Source organism: Hyposmocoma kahamanoa, unplaced genomic scaffold (genome assembly GCF_003589595.1).
Source record: "Hyposmocoma kahamanoa isolate Upper Pololo Valley unplaced genomic scaffold, ASM358959v1 65, whole genome shotgun sequence".
Lineage (NCBI taxonomy): Eukaryota > Metazoa > Arthropoda > Insecta > Lepidoptera > Cosmopterigidae > Hyposmocoma > Hyposmocoma kahamanoa.
In genome coordinates, this window is record NW_020653853.1 from 15,815,873 (window position 1) to 15,840,612 (window position 24,740).

General features: G+C 34.9%; 4 protein-coding genes across 6 annotated transcripts; 1 reads left to right on the forward strand and 3 right to left on the reverse strand.

Annotated features, from left to right (window-relative positions):
* Positions 1–1,625: 1,625 nt before the first annotated feature.
* On the reverse strand, positions 1,626–3,487 carry LOC113231402 (ubiA prenyltransferase domain-containing protein 1 homolog). Its single transcript, XM_026465708.1, has one exon. The coding sequence runs from the start codon at positions 3,485–3,487 to the stop codon at positions 2,501–2,503; it is 987 nt and encodes a 328-aa protein (XP_026321493.1). The 3' UTR covers positions 1,626–2,500.
* A 3,187-nt stretch (positions 3,488–6,674) lies between these two features.
* Positions 6,675–13,374, reverse strand: LOC113231276 (sedoheptulokinase-like). Of its 3 annotated transcripts, XM_026465518.1 has the most exons (4): positions 12,697–12,727; positions 12,534–12,600; positions 8,606–8,861; positions 6,675–8,497 (listed from the first exon to the last, which is right to left on the reverse strand). In XM_026465518.1, the coding sequence occupies exons 3-4, from the start codon at positions 8,857–8,859 to the stop codon at positions 7,378–7,380; spliced, it is 1,374 nt and encodes a 457-aa protein (XP_026321303.1). In that variant the 5' UTR covers positions 8,860–8,861; positions 12,534–12,600; positions 12,697–12,727; the 3' UTR covers positions 6,675–7,377. The 3 variants fall into 3 exon arrangements, with proteins under 3 accessions (XP_026321303.1, XP_026321301.1, XP_026321302.1); XM_026465516.1 differs by lacking the exon at positions 12,534–12,600 and having other exon boundaries at positions 12,697–13,374; XM_026465517.1 differs by lacking the exons at positions 12,534–12,600; positions 12,697–12,727 and having other exon boundaries at positions 8,606–9,076.
* A 2,777-nt stretch (positions 13,375–16,151) lies between these two features.
* LOC113231297 (putative uncharacterized protein DDB_G0282133) lies at positions 16,152–18,437 on the forward strand. The gene is made up of 4 exons (XM_026465558.1): positions 16,152–16,289; positions 16,740–17,849; positions 17,970–18,077; positions 18,179–18,437. The coding sequence occupies exons 1-4, from the start codon at positions 16,152–16,154 to the stop codon at positions 18,314–18,316; spliced, it is 1,494 nt and encodes a 497-aa protein (XP_026321343.1). The 3' UTR covers positions 18,317–18,437.
* On the reverse strand, positions 18,432–23,637 carry LOC113231298 (SET domain-containing protein SmydA-8). The gene is made up of 8 exons (XM_026465559.1): positions 23,443–23,637; positions 22,252–22,459; positions 21,803–22,001; positions 21,473–21,597; positions 21,085–21,311; positions 20,042–20,205; positions 18,985–19,177; positions 18,432–18,752 (listed from the first exon to the last, which is right to left on the reverse strand). The coding sequence occupies exons 1-8, from the start codon at positions 23,570–23,572 to the stop codon at positions 18,520–18,522; spliced, it is 1,479 nt and encodes a 492-aa protein (XP_026321344.1). The 5' UTR covers positions 23,573–23,637; the 3' UTR covers positions 18,432–18,519.
* Positions 23,638–24,740: the final 1,103 nt, after the last annotated feature.

A 24,740-nucleotide genomic window follows, 5' to 3' on the forward strand; every position in this document is an offset into this window, starting at 1 on the left:
AATTGGAGGATAGACTCTGTGTCATACTGTGTCAGACCACCGGTATTGAATACATGTTCCTGGTTTCCCCAATTAGTTATATTGATTAGTCCCACATTAGTACGACTAATGGCTATTATACTGTGCAACATAGATATTGTATGGAATGTTAAAAACTTTATTTTTGTGCAAAATAAAGATTAGAAAATTATTATTTTATGGTTTTGACATATAAATAGTGATATTACGTTTAGTTTTGTTAACTGGCACGTTTATGTTATCTCTAATATATGATGATGTGATTTTGTTCCTTTATATTATACCTTAGTTAACATTCGAAATGGATCTTCACTTTAGTGTTCTTAAGAAATAGCACTCATATAAATATCATTAGCATAATTTAAAATATGTAATACTAGTAATTTGAATATATCTCCATAAATTTCCTCCAAACACTGCCAATTTTAATCAGCTTAGTAAATAGCAGGCATTCCTAAATGAAATCCATTTCTTTAAATTTACATGGTCTCACTTGTATAATAATTTGATGGCATGTATTTATCTTTATATCTTACAGATTATGATAAAGGTATCTTATGTTGATGTCAATAAAATATGATAAATGTGCAACATTGTTTTCATTTCATATAAATTCTCTTTTATACATTTAAATAATAACAGATGTTTAAGGGCTTTCGCTAGCTAAATCGAGATTTACGTGCTGGAATGTTCTAAAGAAAACTAACGCCGCTCTGCGCAGTGAGTTATCAGACTTGTGGGCGGCGGTGTCGCGCGTTTTGCAGTTGACGGATGCGCCCGGGTAATTCTTCAGACAGCGGAGGCACTTAAACAATTAATCTAAACGAATTTTCGCTATACAATAAATTATTGTCATTTTGTTTTTAACACACAGTAGTTCATATTTACAATGATTGCGACCATGGAATTTCAACTTATAATTTGCAGTCAAAAGACTGGCATCCTTAAGTAATAAATACACAACTGAAATTAAATTTGCGCACATTTATATGGCCTACAGTTAATTCAATAAAGAAAAAGTTAAATTAAAAATTAATAAGGTATTTGACACAATTTTAAAATTAATCAGTACACAGTGCTAAAAAAACCAACCTCAAAAGTCATTCACCCCCTAGTTTATATTATTTATAGTACCCTATTTCCAACAAAAAAAGAATCTCCAAAATCGGTTCACAAATATTCTCAAAAAGGAGTTATAGCGTTAAGATACATAAAAAAAAACGATAGTCGAATTGATAACATCCTCCCCATTTTGAGTCGGTCAAAAATAGACACAAATTGATGACCAAATGTGCAAACAGAATCAATAATTGTCTCAAAATTATAATGTTACAGAAATCAATAACTTACAAAATGGCAATCTTTTTTTTACCACCATACCAAATTTCTTATACTATGAGTACCAAAGAATTCACTCCATGGCACCCAGAAAATCTGGACCAAAACCAATTTAAAAAATTCATTTCTTAAATTTTCCCTACTGGGCATCGAACTTGGGACCTCCACCTCCAGCATCTATAGTGCAAACCATTGGGCCGTCAAGGTCGTCAGATGTATGCAATATCAAATTAAATAAATATAAATTATTAAATAAAATTTAAATTTATTTAATAATTTATATAAACTTGGTTGCTACCATAATTTACCAGGACCATTTCATTAAAAAAAGTGAGAATCTCACCACCACTGACTAACCGTAATTATGTCTAGTACTTGTTGAAATATTACAAAACAAACTTCCAACATGTTCATAGAAGCTGATTGATACAATAAAAAAATAGAAATCGAATAGCCTATTTTCTATATTAGTTTGTCTTTTCCCTTTGTTACATATTATGTTCACTTTAGCATCATTTTTAAAATTATAAACAAATCACAAAAGCTAAGCTATTGCATAGTGGGTAATAGAAGCAGTAGAAATAATGAAGACAACATATTACAATTAACTTTAAATAAATATAAATTAAATGTACACAAATTATGTAAACTATTGTTATTTATAGATTTAAAGCATAGTTAAAAAGAGCTGTATGTGACAATATTATGTACCATAGATACTAGTAATCCTTTAGGGTTACACCCCATTTGTTAGCACTCATCAGTAGTGGGTTCAGGCTAAAATTTGTGGTGTAGCCCAGACCCAATACTGATGTGAGCAATGCTTTAGCACCATACGTCCCACTACCCCATGAGATATTGTTTCTTTTTGAGACACGCAACTTAAACAGATGCAATAGTAAGGCATACAGACAAGTGGGATCTGACCCTTACCCATAATATGTAATTAATATTTTCCCTTAAATTATGACTAATTTATTAACAATAACATGGATATGTGATATGAGATGCAATATAAATAATACAATTATTTGTACACAAAGATTATTCCTCCAAATAAAATACTGATCATATTCATCAAGGACTTAGAAGCCAAGGTATTAATAAGTACAATGATAGCTAACAGTATCAACAATATTAAGTTCTACCTTAGAAGAAAAGGCAGTTTGTTAGCAAACAAACATGAGATCATATACAACATAGCAAAGTAAAAATTGAGCCTAGCAGTCTGCCTAGGTACATATCGCATGGTCTCCACGCATCTAAACCTTCTTTCAATTTCAAAAGCTCGTGGCAAAGTGAGCATTGGTAATAAAAACCATAAAGAACACCTTACTGATGCTACAGCAAACATTATATATGGAATAAATAATAAAGAAGCAAACAATAAAAATGATGCTGTGGTTCCAATCAATATGGCTAATGTAACTATTTCTGCTTTTCTATCTGTTTCAAGATCCCTAGTATTATTACTGTGTAAAATTGCCTCAGTATTCAATGCGAGAGGAATAGCATAGTAGATAATAGGCCAATCAACTCTACCCGTCTGAGCTAAGAATGCAAACACAACAGAAACTGGGCCAAATATAACTAGTGCTAAAATATCTCCTAAAGCAATGTATTTTAAACCAATTCCCCCAGTGTACAAGAAGGAGGAAGATAATCCACCAAAATACACTAACGCTAAATGTTCCATCCTTGCTGGTGAGGATACAACTAATGGGACAAAAAATGCACAACCCGCCATATAAAGTATAGCACCTAGAGACACAACTTCGTCAACTGCAAGAATGTGATCTACGAGAGTTCTGTCATCAGATTTGCGATTGTCTATCCCTTTTACAAAATCAAAATACGTATTCACAACGTTTCCTGCGCCGTGGACTGGTATCACAGTGCAGATAGTCAGCAATAGTGTAAGCCAGCTGAAGCCAGCGTCTCCGGGGAGCCGGTACGCCAATGCGGCGCCTAGCAAAGTAGGTAACAAACTCGCGCTCAGAGACCACGGCCTCAACGCCAAGACATACGTCCGCATCTTCGTGAGTGGACTCCTTGTAGAAGTTCGCTCTTCTTTAGGCTGCTCCAGAAGATTTCCTTCAGTCGCTTCGTCGGTTTTTTTTGCGGTATCCATTGCAGCTTTATTTTCGACTTCAGACTTTTCCTGGCACTTATGCGTATTTGAGTAAATTGTGAATATACAGTTCTACAGTATCCTGAACACGTATTCAGAGTAAAATTAGCACAAAAACGCGAAATATGTAAAATAAACAGACTCCCGTTAGGAGCCAACTTTGGCGAATGCGCTTTTTCATTTTATTTCTTGGTAACTCTAAATTCTTATTTATAATATTTTCAATCATTTCTAAGTTTAGAGCTTTTTCAACGATAATTTAACTTACAAAAACTGTACGGCAATTACTTATAATTTATTTTTAATTAAAATAATGCGAGAAATTATTCACTTCCATAATTAATAATGTTAAAAGCATGCCACCTTTGACGACGTCATGACTGGTCATGACTTCATGATGTGCGAAATAAGCGCGCAAACATCACTTTCAAATTATACTTCCTTTCACGCAGAGTGCTTGTTAGGTTTATTTTACCTATTCCGTAACTAACGTAAAGAAATGAATGACAAAAACAACAATAACCAATGTTTATGCATTAAATTATCCGTGTTGATAGTTTTGTTAGAAAGTTTTTTAAATAATAAATACTTTTTTTTTTTCCAGTATACACAATAAATAAAAAACCACAACATAAAAAAAAAGTGTTACAAATAATAATAAAATAATTAGTTTTAAAACATTATAATTTACGTTGGTCTACGAAACACGTCGCGTAGTCTATTGAACTCCAACATTGTCATTCGACGTTTTAATGTAATATTCAGTAAATACATTCCACAATGTCTTGCAATCAATCTCTTACTATTCTCGTGAATCCTCACGTGACGTGATTCAAGACAAGATACACAAAACGTCGATCGGCTCAGTATCGAAATCAAACCTTGAAGAAAAGATTCCTGATGTACTGTATCCAAATTATAAAATTTTTGCCTTATTGCCAAAACCTGTAGTTTTGGTTAAAAATTTTATAAATTAAAAAATATGTATCATCGTCAAAGTTTGACAAATCAGCTGATCGAAGAAGTTTAACAACAAAAATTTACCAAGTCTTGGCTGTATGGTTTCAAACCTTTACCTTTTCTTTCACGGAAAGCATGAAAAAAACAATAAATCAATCAGCTGATTCAAACGTCAATTTTAATTCGTTGATCATGTAATTTTGATCTTTTTTCCCTCTAAATAAGGTTCAAACTTGGCCTGAACATGGCTAAACCGCATGGTTATGCGCGCTACATACGATATTCTTTCTTTTTTCGATGGGATAGAAATTAAAACGAAAAAATCCACGAACACAGTTTCTGAACTGTGGAAAACTAATTGTGTGTTTCAGTCAACTATTCTGAAAACAATTATTACTATTATTGACTACTGTGAATCAAATTTCAACAACAGCGGATAAACCGAGACCACAAATTAGAAAGATATCGAGACGAAACCTTGAAAACTTGCTTTGCCGAGGTGAGATGTTTTGTTTGTATTAATTGAATTTTTTGTTGTTGTGTGGTTTTAACTTAGCTGACTTTAAGGTTATAGGCTTAGATTTATCTAGATTTATGATACAGTTAGATTATTTTTGTGTTTATTAGACAAATCGGTACGGCCTATAAATAATTATGGCCATGATTGGCACTCTAGCTCAATGGCTTGGTCTAAGTTTAAGAACTAAATATATATATTAAATAATCTGCAAAGTGTTGGTATATTGAAGGGAGATATATTAAGTCTACTAGTACAGACAGCAGCACATCAAGCTGCAATGATGCATCTTGTTCCATTGCATTTAAAGTGATATACAGACAAAGTTTTTAACTTGATGTGCTGTTGACAATACATGGATATTGTTGAGTCTACTGAAAAAAAATCTACTTTGTAATAATTTATAATCATAATTTTAGCCGAAAGACGTCCACTGCTGAACATTGGGGAAGCCTCCCCCAAACATCATTCAGCCATACGACGCCCACTGCTGGGCATAGGCCTCCCCCAAACAAGCTATCATTAAATATATATAGAATATAAGTAACTACAAATAAATTTCAATAGAAATTTAATATATATTTTACTCATTGTTATTTCAACTAATTAACAGTTATGAGAAAAACACATTAAAGCATTTCATTAAATTGTTTATTAGGTATAGACATGTGCAATATGTAAATAGTAAAATTACAATTAAAATAATACCTCTAGATGGTAACAAATTTTCTAAACAAATGATTACCTTTTTAAATAAATTGATGATTACTTATTTTAATAAATATTACATTAGCAAAGTACCTACTTTAGACTATTTCAAAAATAAAAGTAACAGCTATGAGTAGTAAGTAAAGAAAATAAAGCTTTTTCATAATTAAATAAATTAGTATGAACCCAAATAGTGACAGAATTGTAAATTTTGTATGTCCTGAAATAATTTTCTCAATACCAGGAAGCCATAATGACACAGGAGTTTATTAACGCATTCCTTTAAAAAGCTATGTCTAACCGTATAGTTAAAAGCCATACATTGTTCAAACATGATAAGTTATGGTCCCAGAAGCACTTTGTTAATTTAATTTATGGGATATGATGATCGGAATTGAGTGAGTTAAGTTACCTAAAGTTTGAACATTTTCTTAGTAATTAACACAAACATTTCTTAGTAATTAACAAAACATACCCATTTCGTGATATGACAAATAAAATCCCGGGATTCGTGTTACCATATCAACATATACCAACATATAACATTAGTCGACGAATTAAATTAATATAGGCATATATTATATAATTATTGTTTTATTTATATGTATGTAGGTATTCATTATAATAATTACAATGTTTATGCATACGGATTTACTAAAGAAATCAATATGTCAAACAATAGGAACCGCCAATATATTATGATAAATAATGGCAATGGTTTCTATTGTTTGTCTTATTTTGTTTTCGTACTGTGTAAAAGAGATAGCAGCTACTTTCGATGCTGTGTGAAAGAAAAAACAGTTGCTTCTTTCTACTGCGAAATATGCGTGCAAAGCGCTTGTGTAAAATGTTTGTGGCAAATTTCATTAAATAACAACAATAATAACGCACACACTCAACATAGCCCCGCACTAGGGAAACCCTGTGTCGCGGGTGCCATGGACATATACATAGACAACCACAAATTACACCCAAACTCACGAGAGAAATAATTGTGGGCCGTACAAATATTTCTCCCGGCCCGGGAATCGATCGTGGGACCTCTGTGTGGCAGTCCGGCATGATTACTGTTCGGCTACAGAGGCAGTTATATATTAGTTATAATACGTATATTCAACGATAATCAGTTCCGAAAAGTTCCGGGATTTCTAGAAGGGAATGTCCACATTCTTATTTACGTTACTCAAATTTTAGGTTATTTAAATCACTCAATTTCGATCACTATGATATAATGTAGTTACAAAGTAAACCCTTTCATGTCTTATTTCCTTAAAACGGCAAGCACCATCTACTCAGCTGCTGTAAAAATCACAATTTCATTCTTTGATTAGGTACCTACCGGTATCAAAAATTACTTTAGTAGTAAAGTAATTAGTAATACTTACTGTTGCTGGAAGTACTTGATCCTAAAATTACTAATAACGATAGTATATTTATTCCGTTCTGCGTAACAAAAACGTATAAACCGTTTTACTAATTTCTTACAAACAATAATATAAACAGTACAGCAACATTTTTTACTATATTTTCAATATTGTCCTACTTTCTATCTGCTATACCCTACCTGCCTACCCTGTGTAAATAATACTTCTATATTAAAATGTAAGTAATGATTAGTTTACCAATGTGTGCGTTTGCTGATACTGGTTGGTTATCATTACATAGGTTTATTTTGGAGTGTGGAAAATTTATTATTTCCATCTTTCTAATCATCTATCTCAACAGTCTCCAAAACAGCTATAGCAGCACCCTTCGCGGCGTCGCCTCCCGAAGTAAACTCAAGAGGCAAACTGTAATAATGCTCCACAGCCCTTTGCAAGACTACGTTTCTGGATAACCCAGAACCATTTCCCACAATTCTCTTTATATTTGCGCTACGCAAAATTTCTTTAGGCATCATGAAGTGTAAATTCTCTATCAAGCTATCACACAGTGATTTGAAAACTGGTCCCAATTGAATGTTGGACAAATCGATGTTTTCCACCGAGGCTTTGGCGGTTGGGTCATGTCTTTCACCCAGCAAATGAGGTTTTATTTTCATAGGTGATGTTGTCGGTGCAGCCAAACCCAGGGAGATCAATTTCTCCCATACTTTTGACTGAGGAATTGGACAGCCCAAATCCAGCATCCACTGTTGAAGCATCTTCACAAATGTGGCCAGAACGTTGCCACCGTTCAACGAAGCTGCCACCACTAAATAAGTGTTATTAAAATAGGGCAAGTGCTCAATTGTGCTGCAGCCTAAATCCGAAACGCTCTTAACTACGATAGCAAGTTGGGCAGATGTTGATATGTTAAGTACGGCATCCTGCTCGTTTTCGAGAGTAGCAAGTATAGAACATTGCAAGTCTCCCAATGCCGCGCCTACTGGGGTCCCTTCAGGAATCCCATTCCAAGATGCACTTAGTTTTCCAGCAAATTCCCCACTTTTAACAACTTTAGGCAAGAGATTCACTGGGAAATCAATAGATTTTAAAATATCAATGTTCCACTCATTTATCTCAGTGTTGAAATAACCCCAGCTGGCTGCGTTTTGATCCGACGTTATTGGGGTCTCCAAGTTGCATAGCATAGCTACCACGAAATCCTGGACAGTAGCTGAAAAGCTAAAATTCTTTAATTTATCAGGCTTGTGCTTCAACATCCACAAGAGAGTTGTACATCCGTATCCTGAGTAGCATTTTTGAAGAGAGTTGGGTTTTGGGAGTGATTCCAAAAATTCTGGTTTACATCTAGTGTCTTGCCATGTGTATAAAGCTGACATGTTTTCTCGGATACCCTCAAATCTCATTACAACACCTTCTTTTTCTATTTTTTCCCAAGCTCTGTAAAACACCAATTACAATGTTAATAATGAAACTATATTTTATTTTCTTAATAATAATAATAAAAGATAAGATAAATTTACTGACTGTTTCACAATGTTTACGTACCCATTTTTCCACAAAACAACTCCTTGCATTTGCCCACACACTCCAATCTTTGTCACATGTCGTAGTATATCACGAGGAAGACGTGACACACAGTAATGCACCGCTGAAACTATTTTCGGAACATCCTGCTTGTTCCCTTCTATTCCTTGATCACTTGGAATGTTAGCCGCCGTATCCTTGTTTTGTTTAGCTACGAGCTCCTTAGTGACAGGATCGTAGACGCATACTTTTACCGAAGTCGTACCAATGTCCATACCTAAAATATACTGTTTATCAGCCATGTTTCACAGAAAAAGATTGATTTATAAATGTTTTTCTCGGAAGATCACACGCAAAGTCTTGACGGGCGTCCGACGCGGTAGTTAGTTGATAGAAATCGGTTTGATTGCGGTCTGCGCAGCCGGTTGACGTCGCGACTCGCGTAGAGGAGGGAGGTGGGAGGTCTGGGCTGAAGCTCGCCGACCACGACCTCGTAACTTGCACTCCGCTGCCGACCGAGCTCGGAGTTACGTAAAGAGTAATGCGTGTTTATCGTTTAATATCGCTTCGTCGAGTGCTGACATTTATCACTTATATTACTTCATATACTTCATTAACTACAAACTGATAACAATTCAAATTGTTTTTTTTACTCATATCATGTACGTACATTTAGCGTACGTGGCGATGAAAACTACTAGTCGATAGGTACTGCCAATGCCAAGTTATAAAAACTCAACGCGGCGCGCTGTAAATAAAGCGCAATATCGTAGTGTTTGTAGCACCCCTACCGAATGAAATGTTATAAAAACGCGAAATATGTATTTATATATCTCATTAGCGATCTAGTCGAGTTAAATCAAAAACAATGTCATCTCAACCTTGTCTACAAAGATATAAATAAACTACTTTAAATATTGACTATTGTATATATAGACTTGCAAATATTTAGTAGGTAGTTTACGTTTAGGCAATGCGTAGAGCTGTAAATATTTAGAGCTATTTTATTGACCCGATTAAGTACCTAAACACTGACCAGGTACAGTCAGCATCAAAATACTTAATGTTTGAAATACCTAGTTAAATTGATCTATACGTTTCAGAGTGCTCAAAATACACGTGGCAATCTTATATCAATAAAACCAACGTGAGCTTTTCACTGTTATAAATCAGTAGATATCGTGTGTCAAAGTAACCAAAAATAAAATTAAAAAAAAACACGCCCAAAGACGTCAGTTTTGTCACGATGCTAATTTTTTGTATAATATCATGTGACGGGACGAACAAGTTGTGCGCCTGATGGTAAGCTACACGCCTGTCCATAACAGTTGCAGTGCCACTCAGAGCTTTAAATCGCAAAGATCTGAGGGGCATTGCCACTGCGCCCGTCACCCTGAGACATAAGTTGACAATTCCCATGTGCCTATAATTTTTCCATCATGTTTCATGTTTTTTCACTGTGGTCTTATGTGGACTAGATTTATGTCAAATATACAACTTTAAATACGTAAATTTTAGGTTAGTTTGGCCGTTCAATAGTTGCTGGCTGTACGTACTTGTTCTCATGACTTCATCTTCTTTTACTACGACGTTCATTTTGTTGCTGTTTATTTTAGTTTTATTAGTTATGGTTTTTGTTGCTTCAGATGGGAAAACGAAGTAAAAAACATAATAGCACTAAGGAGGACACCGAAATAATAGAAACAAAGAAAGCTAAGAATCACATATTATTAGATACAAACGATGACAGAGCTAAGAATCTTGAAATAAATGCCGCTAAGAAAACTAAGAATACAAAGAAATCTAAAATAAAAATAGGAATGGTAACAAAAAGTAATACAAACAATTCTTCAATAAGTAAAGGACAAGTTGATAAATCCAATAAAGTACTATTTGATGACGATGGTGAGCCTCAAGAAGTTCCCTCTGGTTCGGGAGAAACAAATAATTCAAAAAAGAAGAAAAATAAAAAGTTTTTAAACGACGATGAAGCTGACGTCAAAGAAGAAGATATTGACAAATTTTGCGATGAATTGAAAGAAGAAGACAATATTCAGTATGAAAATTGGGTTCAATTAATAGAGGATAAATTACATGGTAAAAAAGTTAAATCAAAATAAGTAATTTGCATTTATTTTACTTTACAATATTGTAGGATTTACTTTCTTGGAAATAAGTTCTTAAAATTTATTCAATAAATGAATATGAAATGAATATGAAATGAAAACGAATACACAACTAGTAGTTGTGTATTCTTCGCAAATTCTTCCACAAACGCCCTTTCCTGTATAGTTGCAATGGTTATGAGTACGGTTTTGTACGTTTCGTACCGTTCGTACGATATGATTTAAGTATGACAAGTCCGTTCAAGTGGCTTTTTACTACACTCATGGATGATATGGAGTGACCGTATTCGTAACTAAAAAGCAACAATTGTGAGAAACTCTAGTACGACATCGTTAAAATTCATGATAATATTGCACAAATAATTAACCCGTTAATCACATTCTTATCGCACACAAAAATGTTATACTTATATTGATTCAATATGGATTCAATACATATAATAATTACGCTTTATCACTGAGGGCTGATCCCGTCAACATGTGTCATATTCATATTGAATTAGTACTAAAAACATAATTTGCGTTTTAGAGAAAAAAAGTACTTAGTTAGATAGTTAGATAAAACTTAGTACTTATTGTTGCTGTTAGAAAGTTGTATCATCTCATATAAACACATCGGTGTCCACCATAGATTTAGTATAATGGTGTCCACCATACTATCTTAATGTAACGTCTAAAAATGTGTGCGTGTAAATCATTGACTTACTAATAAAAAAGTGACAAAAAACAATTATTTACACCATTGACTTTATTTGTAAGTCAATGGTGTAAATAATTGTTTTTTGTCAGTTTAGTGTCATTTCAATAATAAAATAATTTTTTGAGATGTCATAAAAACCATATCCCCGTTATCAGAATATTGAAATTGTTTAATGTTATTTCAGCTGTGCATCGTTAGGGTAAATTCCGATAAGTCGAACACGTTAACCAATTTTAACTGTTTTTAAAAGAGAATTTTGAGCTCTATTTTTTGCTATTCAAAACTGTTATTTGACCATTTGTCACTGAACTGCGTTTTAGTTAGTGGACGGCAGTGTAAGTTTGTTGATACCATCGAGTATATAACCAGAAATAGAGACGAAATAAGGGCCATATATTCCTGGTAACACATTAGCGATACAGCTCTTATAAATATCAACTCTCTTTGCACTGAAATATAGACAGGTCAACTACTGACCTGTGTGGACGTCTCCGTATATTCCAAAAAATATTCTGTATTTATTGTAATAAATATAATATCTCTAACAATGCCGTGCTGTTCTATTCGGTGGTGTAGGAAAAACAAAACATCTAATTACAAAACAAACGGAATTACATTTCATCGGTAATTAAATATTAAATATGTAATTTTGCAATTTAAGTCCATTATAGCAAAGCTCAAGTTAACTGGTCGATTTGAAGTCTAAACAGTTGACGACACCCGTCAATTGTTTCGAACTCGGGCTAGCCAATCGGAGCGCAATTGTCACAGTAATGATATGGCAGAATAGTTTTCAAACAAATTAAATGACATTTCGTCTCTACTTCTTGGTCATATACTCGATGGTTGATACTTATTTATGAAGAAGCAGTAGGCGGCAACTACACAAAGCACATTCAAAAAACATACATAAAAAACATTCATTCTTTCTACATGACCAAACTATCGAAGCATCCCTCTCTCTCTCTATCCTTGTCACTACATCATCTTTCATACCACAACGCTCTACTGTACTGTTCAGCATTCTACCTTTAAGACTAATACCGCACATATGCGCAAGGCTCTCATTTCTGCAGCATTCACCCTACTTTCATGTTTTTCTGCCATACCCAACAGTAACTACCATATATTAGGGTTGTGACCAGCGTGCTCCGATGAATAGCCAAACGCGCCGATGGTTTTTTGATGTCCTGTAGCAAAATGGAGTACCCGTTTCTATCTTATCCTGATATTAAATTTTCTGGTATAGTATTTACTGTCCATTAACGGGGTCCCTATCTACTTACTTAACCGAGAGATAGAGTTTTCCGGAGAGACTACGGGCTCGACAGCAAGACCAGGGTACGGCAGGCGAAGGGCCGAGCCCTCCGCCAGACATACGCCTTCACGAGCGTCTCTGGGGGACTCGCCGGGGTTTGTGGTTAGCTGCAAGGAATGACCACGTTCGCCTGCTCCGGTGGTGTGTGGCGGGGGCGTTCGGAGATATGGAGAGACGCCGTTCATTCGGCATCGGGAAGTGAGCCTGCCTTACAGCTCCGCCATTCATGAGTAGATTTGGTAGTCTACTTAATACTCAATACTTAGAGTCGGCGGTTCAGCGATGGCAACCGTTAGTCTTGTGGAGCGCGACGGGAAGTGAGTGTGCCTACAGCTCCGGTAGGTATCTATCTGGAAAATAGGGAGTGTGCTGTACTTGCACCGGGGCAGCTCACCTAAGCTTACTAGCCTACTAGCCTAAATTTAGTAGCAGCAAACTTTATACAGAGAACGGGATGAAGTCCGTGAAATCGCGCTGAGCCGGGCTTACGATCTGACTTAGATGGTCCCTGTGCGTGTTCGTTCGCATTGGTCATAGTGACCTTCCCGCATAACCAAGAGGTTGACAGGGAGGGGCACTATACACAAAACTTATGTAGAAAGATATGGGACTGGCCATTAACGGGTTTACAATTAGGAATATAAAATAATACGTTTACTTGCCAGAGGGTAATTAACTACACAAATCTTAAACCCTTTCATGGACAGTAACAGTATTTCCTGAAGACATTATTTTCTTTTTAATGGTAAGTAATTAATGCTACATACATAGACTTTCAAAAAGTTTTTAGGTTTACGAGTATTAATCGAACTGAACGGAACCAAACAAATGTGAAAAAAATCAGCTTTTTTTGTATGATACCGATCGAAAGGGTCAATTATCAATCAATCAAGAATTAATTCCTTAATTGATTGAATGATGCTTCTTTACTTTAAAGCTATGCTATGCTACTTAAAAGGAATTAATCCTTATTATTCTTCCTTTCGACCGAAATTAAAAATACTGGATGTTTTTTTTCACATTTTTTTCGATTTAATAGGTGAGGCCAGCAACTTTTTTTAAATCTTTAAATGTAGTATTATTTACTTTTTAAATTACATAATGTCTCCATGAAGCTACAATCCTATTTATAATATTTAAAGTACTTTCTCTCCGCGTCGCATAGCAATGGGACATCGTTTATTTATACATAATTTGTCTCCGACGAGCGAAGCGTAAGTAATCTGTTTAGTCTCCTACAATTTCTCCGATTGAAGGAGACAAAACAGTTTGATATTTTCAGTTGACGTGGCTATCTTGCTGGTGCTTTATAATGAAGTTTAATTGGTATAGAATTTAAATTATCTATTTGTTTATGTTAAGTTTTAAATATATACTTATTACGTAAGTCACTAATGTAATATAAAAAGCAGATGGCGGAATGTAACGTCGTTGCCATGTGCGTCAGATCGCGTGTTAACATACCTACACCCTACACTTGGTTTGAGGCATACCATACATATACGTAGCGCTCATTTAATGCCGTATTGACGTAATTGTATTTTAACAAAATTTAATTAAGTAAATATATTAACACATCTGTAACAAGTGTTTACGTTTGAAGAAAAATTGGCAGTAATAATAAATGTATATATAATATTGTAAAAATAAACAACGTTTTATTAACACGTCATAAATTTGAAAGAAAATTAAAAAATAAATTAAAATCCATTTCCTGTAACATTACAAGAAGTAGGTACAATTGTGTCAGTGTAACACATCGAGAACATAACTACATATGTAATGTACCCGATGGTGTAGCACCACATGAGCGATATGGGATTTCGACGTAACAACGAATTATGTACTTGATATTTTATGCGTATAGTACCTATACATATATCTTTCTAATTTGTGGGACACATCTTAATAGACGCTTATAATAATTTATGTTTTGGCGCCATTGCGGCATATTATTTTCAAAGAAAAAAATAAGCAGAACAATACAGAAAATATTTTAATACATTTTGCAAGTAGCAAAGTTTTTATTGACAAGTTTTGTGTTTATGTGTACAGAATGTTTTTTTATGGCACATTATGGGGAAATCCGAAACCAGAGAAGATGCAAGGAAACTGTCTTAGAAATCATGAAGTCTTTCTTTGTGACAACAATTTTGGCATAGTAAATTTTGTGGTCAAGCGTGAGTTGTCCATAAAAATGAATAAAATTGATCGAATTTTTTTGAGTGCTAATCGATTCGGTTTCATGAAGGGATCATTTTATTGCATGGGAGAGAAAAATCGGGACAGCCGAAGTTAGTCAAATTTTTTAAAATATTTTCATACAAAATAACAGATTCGGGATTTGCCGAATCTGTCACCTACAAAAATATAATAATAAATATAATAATATTTTGGTGGGCATTTTTTCCACAAATCCCCACTGCATAAGCAAGTACTACATTGGTGGGGATTTGTGGAATAAAATTAATAAAAATATTAGAATCACCATCAGTGGGTATTTTTTTGTGAAGATTTGTGGAACATACCGCCTTCGGCAGGCGAAGTAGTCTGCCAAGACGACCCAGAATAAAAAGAAATTTGCTCTCCCTAAATTTAGGGTTAGGCATTAGTGCCGATTTGTAGGAAATTCCCCAAATTGCAGGAAATTTCATCTCAATTAGGGATTTTGTGAGGATTGGAGCTACGTGGGGAAAATACGGGGATTCTCACATTTTACCACTTTTTAATCTATCGATTGCTAATGCATCAGTAGTTTGATGATTATAGATGAAACACTATTTATTTTATACTTATGAACGATATCGATATTTGTTCAACATCGCACATCCCCCGCTTATAGCAACATTTATAATTAGCCAACCGCTTGTAATTGGAATTGGAATTATTCGGTAGGATTTGAAGCACTTTGTTCCCGTTTAGGTCGCATCCCAATATGAAAAAAACGAAGGCAGCTATTGCCAAATAAAGCCGAGCAGTTAGTACTTTTACATTACAACTTGCTACTCGTCAAGTTTAAATATTAAATTGTGGCTTATACTTATATTAACTCGGTTATTATTTCTAACCTTAGCATAACGACAGATAGTTACATTTTGAGGTTCTTAATTCTTTGATATATTTTCAAGCGATAGATTTATAGCCATAATAATCTAATATAACAAATACTGAGAATGAATATATAAATATTATCAGATATGGGGAATGTGAACTTTTGAAAGCTGTTCCCATTAAACCGTAATTTTTGAGGATTGGCAACGCTGATTGGCATGGCAACACTTGTTCTGTTACGTCACTGTCAGCTTGTCACGTAACATCGTAACACGTGTTGTTGTGATGCGTAGAATTCTTTTTAATTATAATTTAAGAAGTAATAAAGTGCATATTTGTGTTAGTATTATTACTTAGAAGTTATATAGCAAGATGACAAGGTTTGCTCGAGCGAAAGGCTCGAAGGCATCGAACGAAAAAGCTCCCGAAGATGGTACACCTTGGGAAGTGATGAAGGAACAACTTTTGACATCTAAAAAGGACAACGAAGATGCCAAGAAAAGGCAAGAAGTGAGTATTACTTGTGTCTACAAGCTATGTAGAAGGTACTACTGTAATTTAAATGTAACTTAACGTACAACAATTTTATTAACAATAGTAGTTGTTGGTTTTTTAGTCCCAAATTTCTATTTCAAGAAAAGTGACTCTTGTGTACTAATGTTATATAATTAATTATGTATATATCGAGTTCTCAGGTTTTCGTGATTGTTACACATAATAATAATAATAAGGAGGGAGGCAGGCGAGAAAAAGGCCTTGGGAGAGGCGAGAGTCTAAAATATATATAATAATAATAAATTAATAACATAGGAATAGAAATTTTTTTTTTCAGATCTCAATCACGTTTATTTGTTTTTTCAAACAAACCAACCTTTCGGGCCCTTTACGGGACTCATGGTCATGGTTATGTATAGTTTTCTGTAATCTAGTTGAATTGTTATGCATGTATATATGTTGTAGACAGAAAAGCAGCGCATGGAAAACTATGAAAACTTCCTGAAGGAGCAGAAGATTCAGAAAAGAAAGGCCACTTGGTGTGATTTCCCTGAAACAGAAAATGCCAAGGAATCAAATAATTTATCACAATCCATGCAGACCCCTTCTAAAAAGAAGAAAATTAAAAACAAGGCAAAGAATCAATTGAGTACTAGTCATGATAATTGTCAGTCAGTTGACACAAAGCATGTTGAAGACTCACAAATTGATACTAATGCTTGTAAAGTACAGACTGAACAGCAAAAACCTAAAAAGAAAAAGAAAAAACATATAACCCAAAATGACTTGAACTATAATGATAAAGGAAATTTTGAAAACAAAAATAATCCAAATCCAGATGACTCAAAGCTTGCACTACCAGAAACTCCACAAAAACTTGATAAAAAGAATAAAAAAAAGAAAAATAAGCATAAAAACTCCTCACTAGAATCAGCAAACTCTAATAAAAACCTAAATAATGCCAATACAAACACCAACAATGAATTTCCTGATTCAGAAGTAAACACAGCTCAAACCACTCAGCACAAAATGAAGAAAAAAAATAAAAGATCCAATCCTAATGGGGATACTATAGACAAAAGTCAAATTAATAAGGAGAATAAAATAAAAGCTCTCAAAAAAAAGAAGGAAAAGAAACTAATTGATGGGCAACCTGTACGTAGAAAACAGATAAATGATAGAAGTTTTCAACTCATTATAAATGGTAAAGATGTTGAACTGGTTAGATTTGATGGCTTTCCTATTATGAGAAAAGATGCTGACCGTCTTGAGGATTTGAAGAGAAATATGCTGAAGAAAGGAATTCCAAAAAGTGAAGTTAACAGGACTTTGAAGTTGGAAAGGAGAAGGGCTGAAAAAGCACTGGCTAGACTGAAGAGAGATGTTTGCTACAATTGTAGGAAAGGCGGACACAACTTGTCTGATTGTCCTGAATTGAAATCCAAGATACCAGGAGTGGATGGGGCAGATGGAGTATGCTTTAAGTGTGGATCTACGGAGCATAGACAATTTGAATGCAAAGTGCAAAGAGACAAAGAGTTCCGATTTGCTACTTGCTTTATTTGCAAAGAACAGGTAGGTGGATCAACTATACTTCTGCAAATGGAGCTGTGACTCATTTTTGTACAAAAATTCCATGCTTATATTATTATATCCTTGATGTTAAGCTGAAGTGGTATTATTTATGTGTTTTAGGGTCACATAGCAAGACAGTGCCCTGACAATCCCAAAGGACTATATCCAAATGGAGGAAGTTGCAAATTATGTGGAGATGTCACCCATTTGAGGAAAGATTGCCCTACTGTAAGTATTATTAAGTGGGTTGCATATTAACTTTCTCCCTTGTTTTGTTTATGCCATTGTTTTTATCATTATTATGCAATAATGTAATATCGTTTTTCCAGGCTAGTGACAAGAAAGACGAAACTTCTATGAAACTGCACACCTTAGATAGCTCTGACAATATAGAAAGTATTGGGCAAGAAATTCAAGGAGTACCTAGTAATGGGAATATTAAAAAGCCCAAGAAAATCAAGTTCTAATAGGTACTCTTTTTGTAATCGTGCAATGAAATAAAACAATTATTTAGTAAAACTAATCTATTAATTGTTTAAATAAACAATTCAAATAACATAAAATTTTATTTACTCAGGAGATCATAGGTCATACAAATCACACACCATGTCTAACACTTAAATTCGGGTTTTTGATCCTGAACTTATATGAAATATATCTTACAAAAATTTTAGAGACTTTCTAAACTAGCCTTAAGTTGTTCCATGGATTGTTGGGCGACCTGACCCGTTATTCCTTCTGGACTCTGAGGGTCTTCTCTCATAAGTATTCTGGCGGCATCAGCTAGTAGTTGAATCGGTTCTTGTAAACGTTCCTTTAGCTTTTCTTGAGTAATTAGGCCTGCTGAAAACTCGCTCCTAGCTAAAAACATTACTGGCGCATGAAGTTCGTAGAGCATCATACCTGAAATAAATTCAACGCTAATTTAGGTTGTGATGATGGTAGGTTTTAAATGCTTAACTTAATGCACACAATGGCTACGTCTTTAACCATCTTAATTGAAAATGACCGTTTGTTTGATGTGCTTGTAGTTTCACGTAAAATATAATTGGCAATTACTTTGATCATCAAACTTCTTTCTATATAAGTGAAGTAAATCACCATAAAAAGGAATTTTTAAAAGATGTTTGTCTACCTCTCATTCGGTTCTCTCCAGGTGCGATGATATTCAAGGTGTCGAGCACCAGTTTGCAGAATTCTATTTTCCGCTCCAGTATAATGTCCGGCAGTTCGTCGAGAGTGTACTCTTCTACTCGCCCATACAACTGCGCTAGAGCGTGTTTGAGCGACAGTAGCAGCGCATGGCGAGGGTGAAATACTGATTTGTACTGTAAAAAATAACAGAATATTGTTAGCTATTTTCAGTGAGAGAGTCATAATAAAATTGTTTTGCAAAGATTGCATTGATGCTATAGAAAATTACTATAACACTACAAAAAACTTAGTGTTATATCACATATATTTTTTCTTCTTCTTTCTCCCTGTAATGAGATTTGCTCGAAATAATAATAATAGAAGGTCGTCCTGCTCGATGCGGCACATATTGTCCGCCTGTTTTTGGAACTGAGTCCCTGACCCCGGCCGAATGAGCCATTTAAAAAATTCAAAATTAATCTTTGGGAGAGGCGAGAGTTTTAAAATAGATATGCAAAATCATAATAATAAAAATAGTTTATTTATCTCAAACTCAAAATAAATATAACTATATTTTTTTATACAGTATAGTAATGGACAATAGTGTTGTATGCTCTAAGCTGGTGGGATATAAAAAGGTCTGCAGTTCTCAGCATCATGGTATAATGTTTAACAGCACCGCTGATATTCTGCTACGCATGCATATCAAGTTGAAAAAAACAAACTAAAACACTAAAATTGCCATTCGCAGCAGATCACCAAGTAGTTAGCATAAAATACTGAATTGTGATACAGATATTAATATTACACTCGGAGTAATATTCACATATTATCGCTCTATCGACTAATAATTTCGATAGAGTTACAATTGGAGAGGATGTGGGTTATATTTTTTTGTATCTAATGGAGCAATAAACATTTTTGACGTAACTCCACTTACACCATTCTTCCATGAGGGGTGCGATATAATTACACTAGAACGCCTACCTCCAAGGATTGTCGAGACAAGAACCAGTTATAGCATTTTTTACGGAAAGTATGCAGTTTAAGTACAATACCTTTTTAAGAGCGGTTTCTCTGGCTTCAATAGTCTGCGGGCCTGGTTCGATCGCATCAAGCTGATCGATTTCCGATTGGACTACGGCCAGCATCTTGCGGACCGCTGCGTTCGTTGTTTTGAACTCGCATTGCTTATCTGTACATTTCCAAGGCGCTTCATTGTCTGAAAGAAACAACTTTGTTATTTTAAACTTTGTTATTTGTTATTTTAAACTACATTTGTACATGATATCTACGCAATAAAGAATTTTATTTGGTTTGATTTTGATTTCATATATGAGGATATGTAGTGATTTTTGCTAAATTCGGGCTTCAAGCAAGATTTATTAATTTATTTATCTGTAATTTAATTAGGTTATATAGACCCGTAAATACATACCTACCTAATAACATACATTATAATATAAGAAAACATAATTAATTATTTACACGTATTGTCTAGGCCGTGTGACGCAACGCGGGTATCCGGTAACCGGTCTCTGAAACGTCGGTACTTGACACCCTTCGGCCAAAACTTCTCCTTCATGAAGATAAATGTGTGTTGGTACTCTCACCACAAATGAAATAAAATTTATATTGTGGAGGAACTCATGGTAACATTGGCTTTCACTCGTATATACTCCATAATATCCGCAGATTTGTGGAGTAATGAAGACGACATAACAACGTCGTCGGTACCGCTGGATGCAAGTTTTTTTTTATAATACCAAGTGACGAGGCAAACAAGTCGTGCGCCTGGTGGTAAGCGACACGCCTATCCATAGCAGTTGCAGCGCAACCTGAGCTTTAAATCACAAACATTTGAGAACCATCCATGAGACCAATGCTCACATTATTGCTTGGCGGCAGAAATAGGTAAGGTGGCAGTATTTCCCTGGACAAACTCACAAGGAGCTCTACTGCTACTATAGTTAGAGCCAGACAGGGGTCAAGGTAACGGCTCGTGTGCTTTAATCCAGTATTTGCATATTTTACAATAATATTGTTGATTTGAGAATTTAAACTCAAATGAAATACATGTCATGTTTCGTAAATAACCTACCCAAAGGATTGGTCGACAAAATAATTCCATTGTCGCATTTGTTGCATTTCAGGGTACTTAAATGTGTACCCAGCTCCATAGGATCTGCACATCGTGGGCAATCGCAGTTAAAGAACTTGGACTCCAGTAAGAATTCTCGTCTTATGATGGTGGGTGAAAGCACGTAGGTGTAGCAGAGGTATAGTGGTTCGCCAGTCTTGATTGGTACGGCTGATCTCACTAGAACCCTGTAAGAAAGAAGTCGCGTGTTTAGTGTGACTATACACTATAAACAGTTTGCCTCATGCTATAGTATCGTCCTATGTCACGTAGGTGTTTCTTGTATATGTAACTAAATCTAAGATTAGAGTGTTGTAAGGTGGTGAAGAGAGCATAGCTAGTTACTCACTGATAACCATTCTGAAGAATAGTATGTGCGATATTAGGTACGCAGCTGTGGGCAGCGATGGACAATCGAGGGTATATCGCGCGAATGCTGAATCCGCCGCGAGATGGAACCTCTACGGAATTAACCTGTGATACAATATATTTACATCATCCCATGGATTAGCAGTTCAGAATTAGGTGATTATTTATTAGATCTCGCAACGCATTACCTGCTGTAAGGGAATTTCTTATGAAAGCTGACGTTATTGTTAGCAAAAGCAAGAATGGATCACAAATCTGAATGATTTGATGAAAATGAAAGTAGGTACCGATGCTTGTATTGGCGACAAACCTCAAGAATCCCGCAGACCCTCTGCACAAGATCTTTATCGAAGCGGCTACCAAGTTTGCAGTGGTCGACTAGGAAATCAGCAATGTTCACTTGGTCAGCGCCCCACGTCGGCCGCTCCTTGCGTGCAACCGTGTGTGTCTCCATGGCTTCTAGCTCGGACTGCCAGCGGTCGGGGTCTTTCTCTTTAGCTAACAGTAGCCTATGAAAGAATCGGAACGTTCTGTTAACGTTAATCGCATTTTGCTTACCTACTGGTACCTATATGAAAAAAGACATATGTAGAATGTATAAAGAATGTTATAACATGTAGATAAATTATCCTACGCTGAGAGGCTGAGTCACATGTTAAAAAGTAATCATTTCCTATACTAAATACCTAGTTTCGGTTTCCGTGGTATGCACAGTTATTAAACATCTCTTAATATCAGTTAAAGGTCAAAGAATTGTACCTTAGTGGAGTGATGCAATCGAGTTGTGGCGAGCTGGTAGTCCAGTCATCGACGGGCTGGAAGCGAACCTTAGCGTTGGCGAAGACCGCACACTCTCCTACGTGTGCCGGCGCCGTTTCACATTCCGGGCCGCAAATCGGCCAGCCGCATTGTGAACACAGCGTGTTCTCCACCACGCAGTAGCATCCCAGGCATAATGGTGGAGTATCTAGATTTCAGTACATATATTTATAGCAGCTTTTTAATTTTTAGTTGGTAGAGTTAAAGTATCGTGTGTACTATAAAGAGCAATCACGCCCCATGACTACAGTATAAAAAAAAGATTCAAAATTTAAATAGTTTTCGATCAATGCAAATTATAATCATTACCTACTCATCGCTGCCTGTAGGCTACTCTGTAAATGACGTAAACAATATTTAGTTGAGTTATGAAAATTGTTTTGAAGATTAACTTTACCTTTGTCTTAATCTTATTGTCAAGATGGTATAATTTATTTTATAGTGTTAGTAGCTTTGTTATACCCGTGTAGTACCGTCTCATCTTTGAACTGACTGTGTGTACTGTAATGTTTTCATAAATAAATTAGCTTAATTAATATTGGGTCCAAGTACAGGTATTTATGAATATATATTTCGAATATTACGCATTCTTAATGATATTATTATGCGAAATATATGAAGAGTCCAGGGACAGAGTGATCAAAGTTACTTGAGGAGAATTTTAGGAAAAAATATTTTTTTTTATTATGAATAATTTTTATTAAGAATTTGTTTTAAATATATGAGTGAAAAAGACATGCACAAATACTACTTACCTGAAATAAAATCAATGCTGACATAAATGTATGTAACGCTATGTAATCCATTTGAACTAAAATATTCATAAAATCTTTTTAAACTTTCCTATCATTTAGTCGCAAGTATTTTTGTGGCTAAAAGTAAAAGCTAATTTTTCAGGACATTGAACCTTATTAACCTTCTACTGATTTAAGCAAATTACGCTCAGTGTTTACCGAAATGAAGAGCGGTACTAACTTAAATTGTATTTCAAGTGACTGATCATTCTTTCCTTGGTCTCTGCATACTTTACATTAATGCGAGTTTTACTCTCTAATAGGTTCTCAAATGAATTAATCAATAAATTCGTAAAAAACCTGTGTCTTTGATATTAAGATAAATATAACAACTTACCTGGTTTTGGTCCAAAAGCAAACGGTGTATCAGTAAATATCAACTCCCCACACTCCAAATCTTTATTAGCTACTAAATAACGTCCGTATTTCTCATTTTGCCTGACATCATAGTGATTAATTTCTCCCATAGCGATTGTTTAAAAAATTTCACTCGCACTAATGGAAACAAATGGCTCCCGTGATTGTCAGATGTTGATTGTGGCTGAAGTTTGAAAGCCGTCCGTATATAGTGTCTAAAATAAGACCCGATCGTTCGAGAATTCGGTCGAGATTTCTGGTACTATAGTAACGGTATTTACTCGCATATTGATGGAGCCCTGGTTTATCTCCATGTGATGTCTAAGAATAGCCTGCCTAATTGTGAAAAATAGATTGCTACCAGTTGCCAGGAGCACCCAATCCCATGGTCCTTGTTTGTTTACATCAATAGCATACTATTTAAACATTTTTGAACAACTTTAAAAAATTTAAGTACCTATACATCTCAAACTACGAATCTTTAGTAAGTATTCAGTGAAATGGCCCTTTGGTGGGCAGTTAATAGACCCTATCATAAACCGTAAATAGTATATATAGATTTTAAACTATAAGTAGGTCGTTTCATGAGATTTCGAATTATTCATAAAACGAGCTTGAATGCTTGACTTTGTAATTCGAAAATAAAAATGCATAAAAGATTACACTATTTGCATCATTCTATAATCGAGCAACAACTTTTTCTATAGAGAAAAAGTTGTTGCTGATTATTTTATCTGTATGTGTCTCATTTATCAAATAATTAAAAATCCCCACCGTTTATGGGTACCATTTTAGAATAAACGAAGAAAAACAATATGGCGGCGTCTCGAACAAAATTTCAGATTCCATGTAAGAGTGAACTGTGAGTAGTAGAATTATAAATAGAGATACATATATTGCAAATAATAAAGCCATAATGTGAAAAGTGGTTGCTTTTGACCCAAGCTATAACCGGTTAAAATTTCTCTAGAAGTTAACCGGTACAGATTTAATGGTTATTATTATTATACAGGGTGGTTCATTCAGTGTGTAAGCCTACATAATTGCGACCAACGGTTCTATCTGTTGTGATCACCCCTAATTACATCTAGTAAGTAGATATAGTAAATGTCTCGTCTGGGCGCAACTGGACCCATGCCAATTCGAGTCCGCATCAGGCAGCTCTCATAAAAACGAACGTATTTTTGAAAGGGCACGGTATCATCGGGGCTTTGACTTCGTCGGTTATGTTCATGAGAAAAACTACGGAAACTATAGTTACTGGAAACGACATACAAA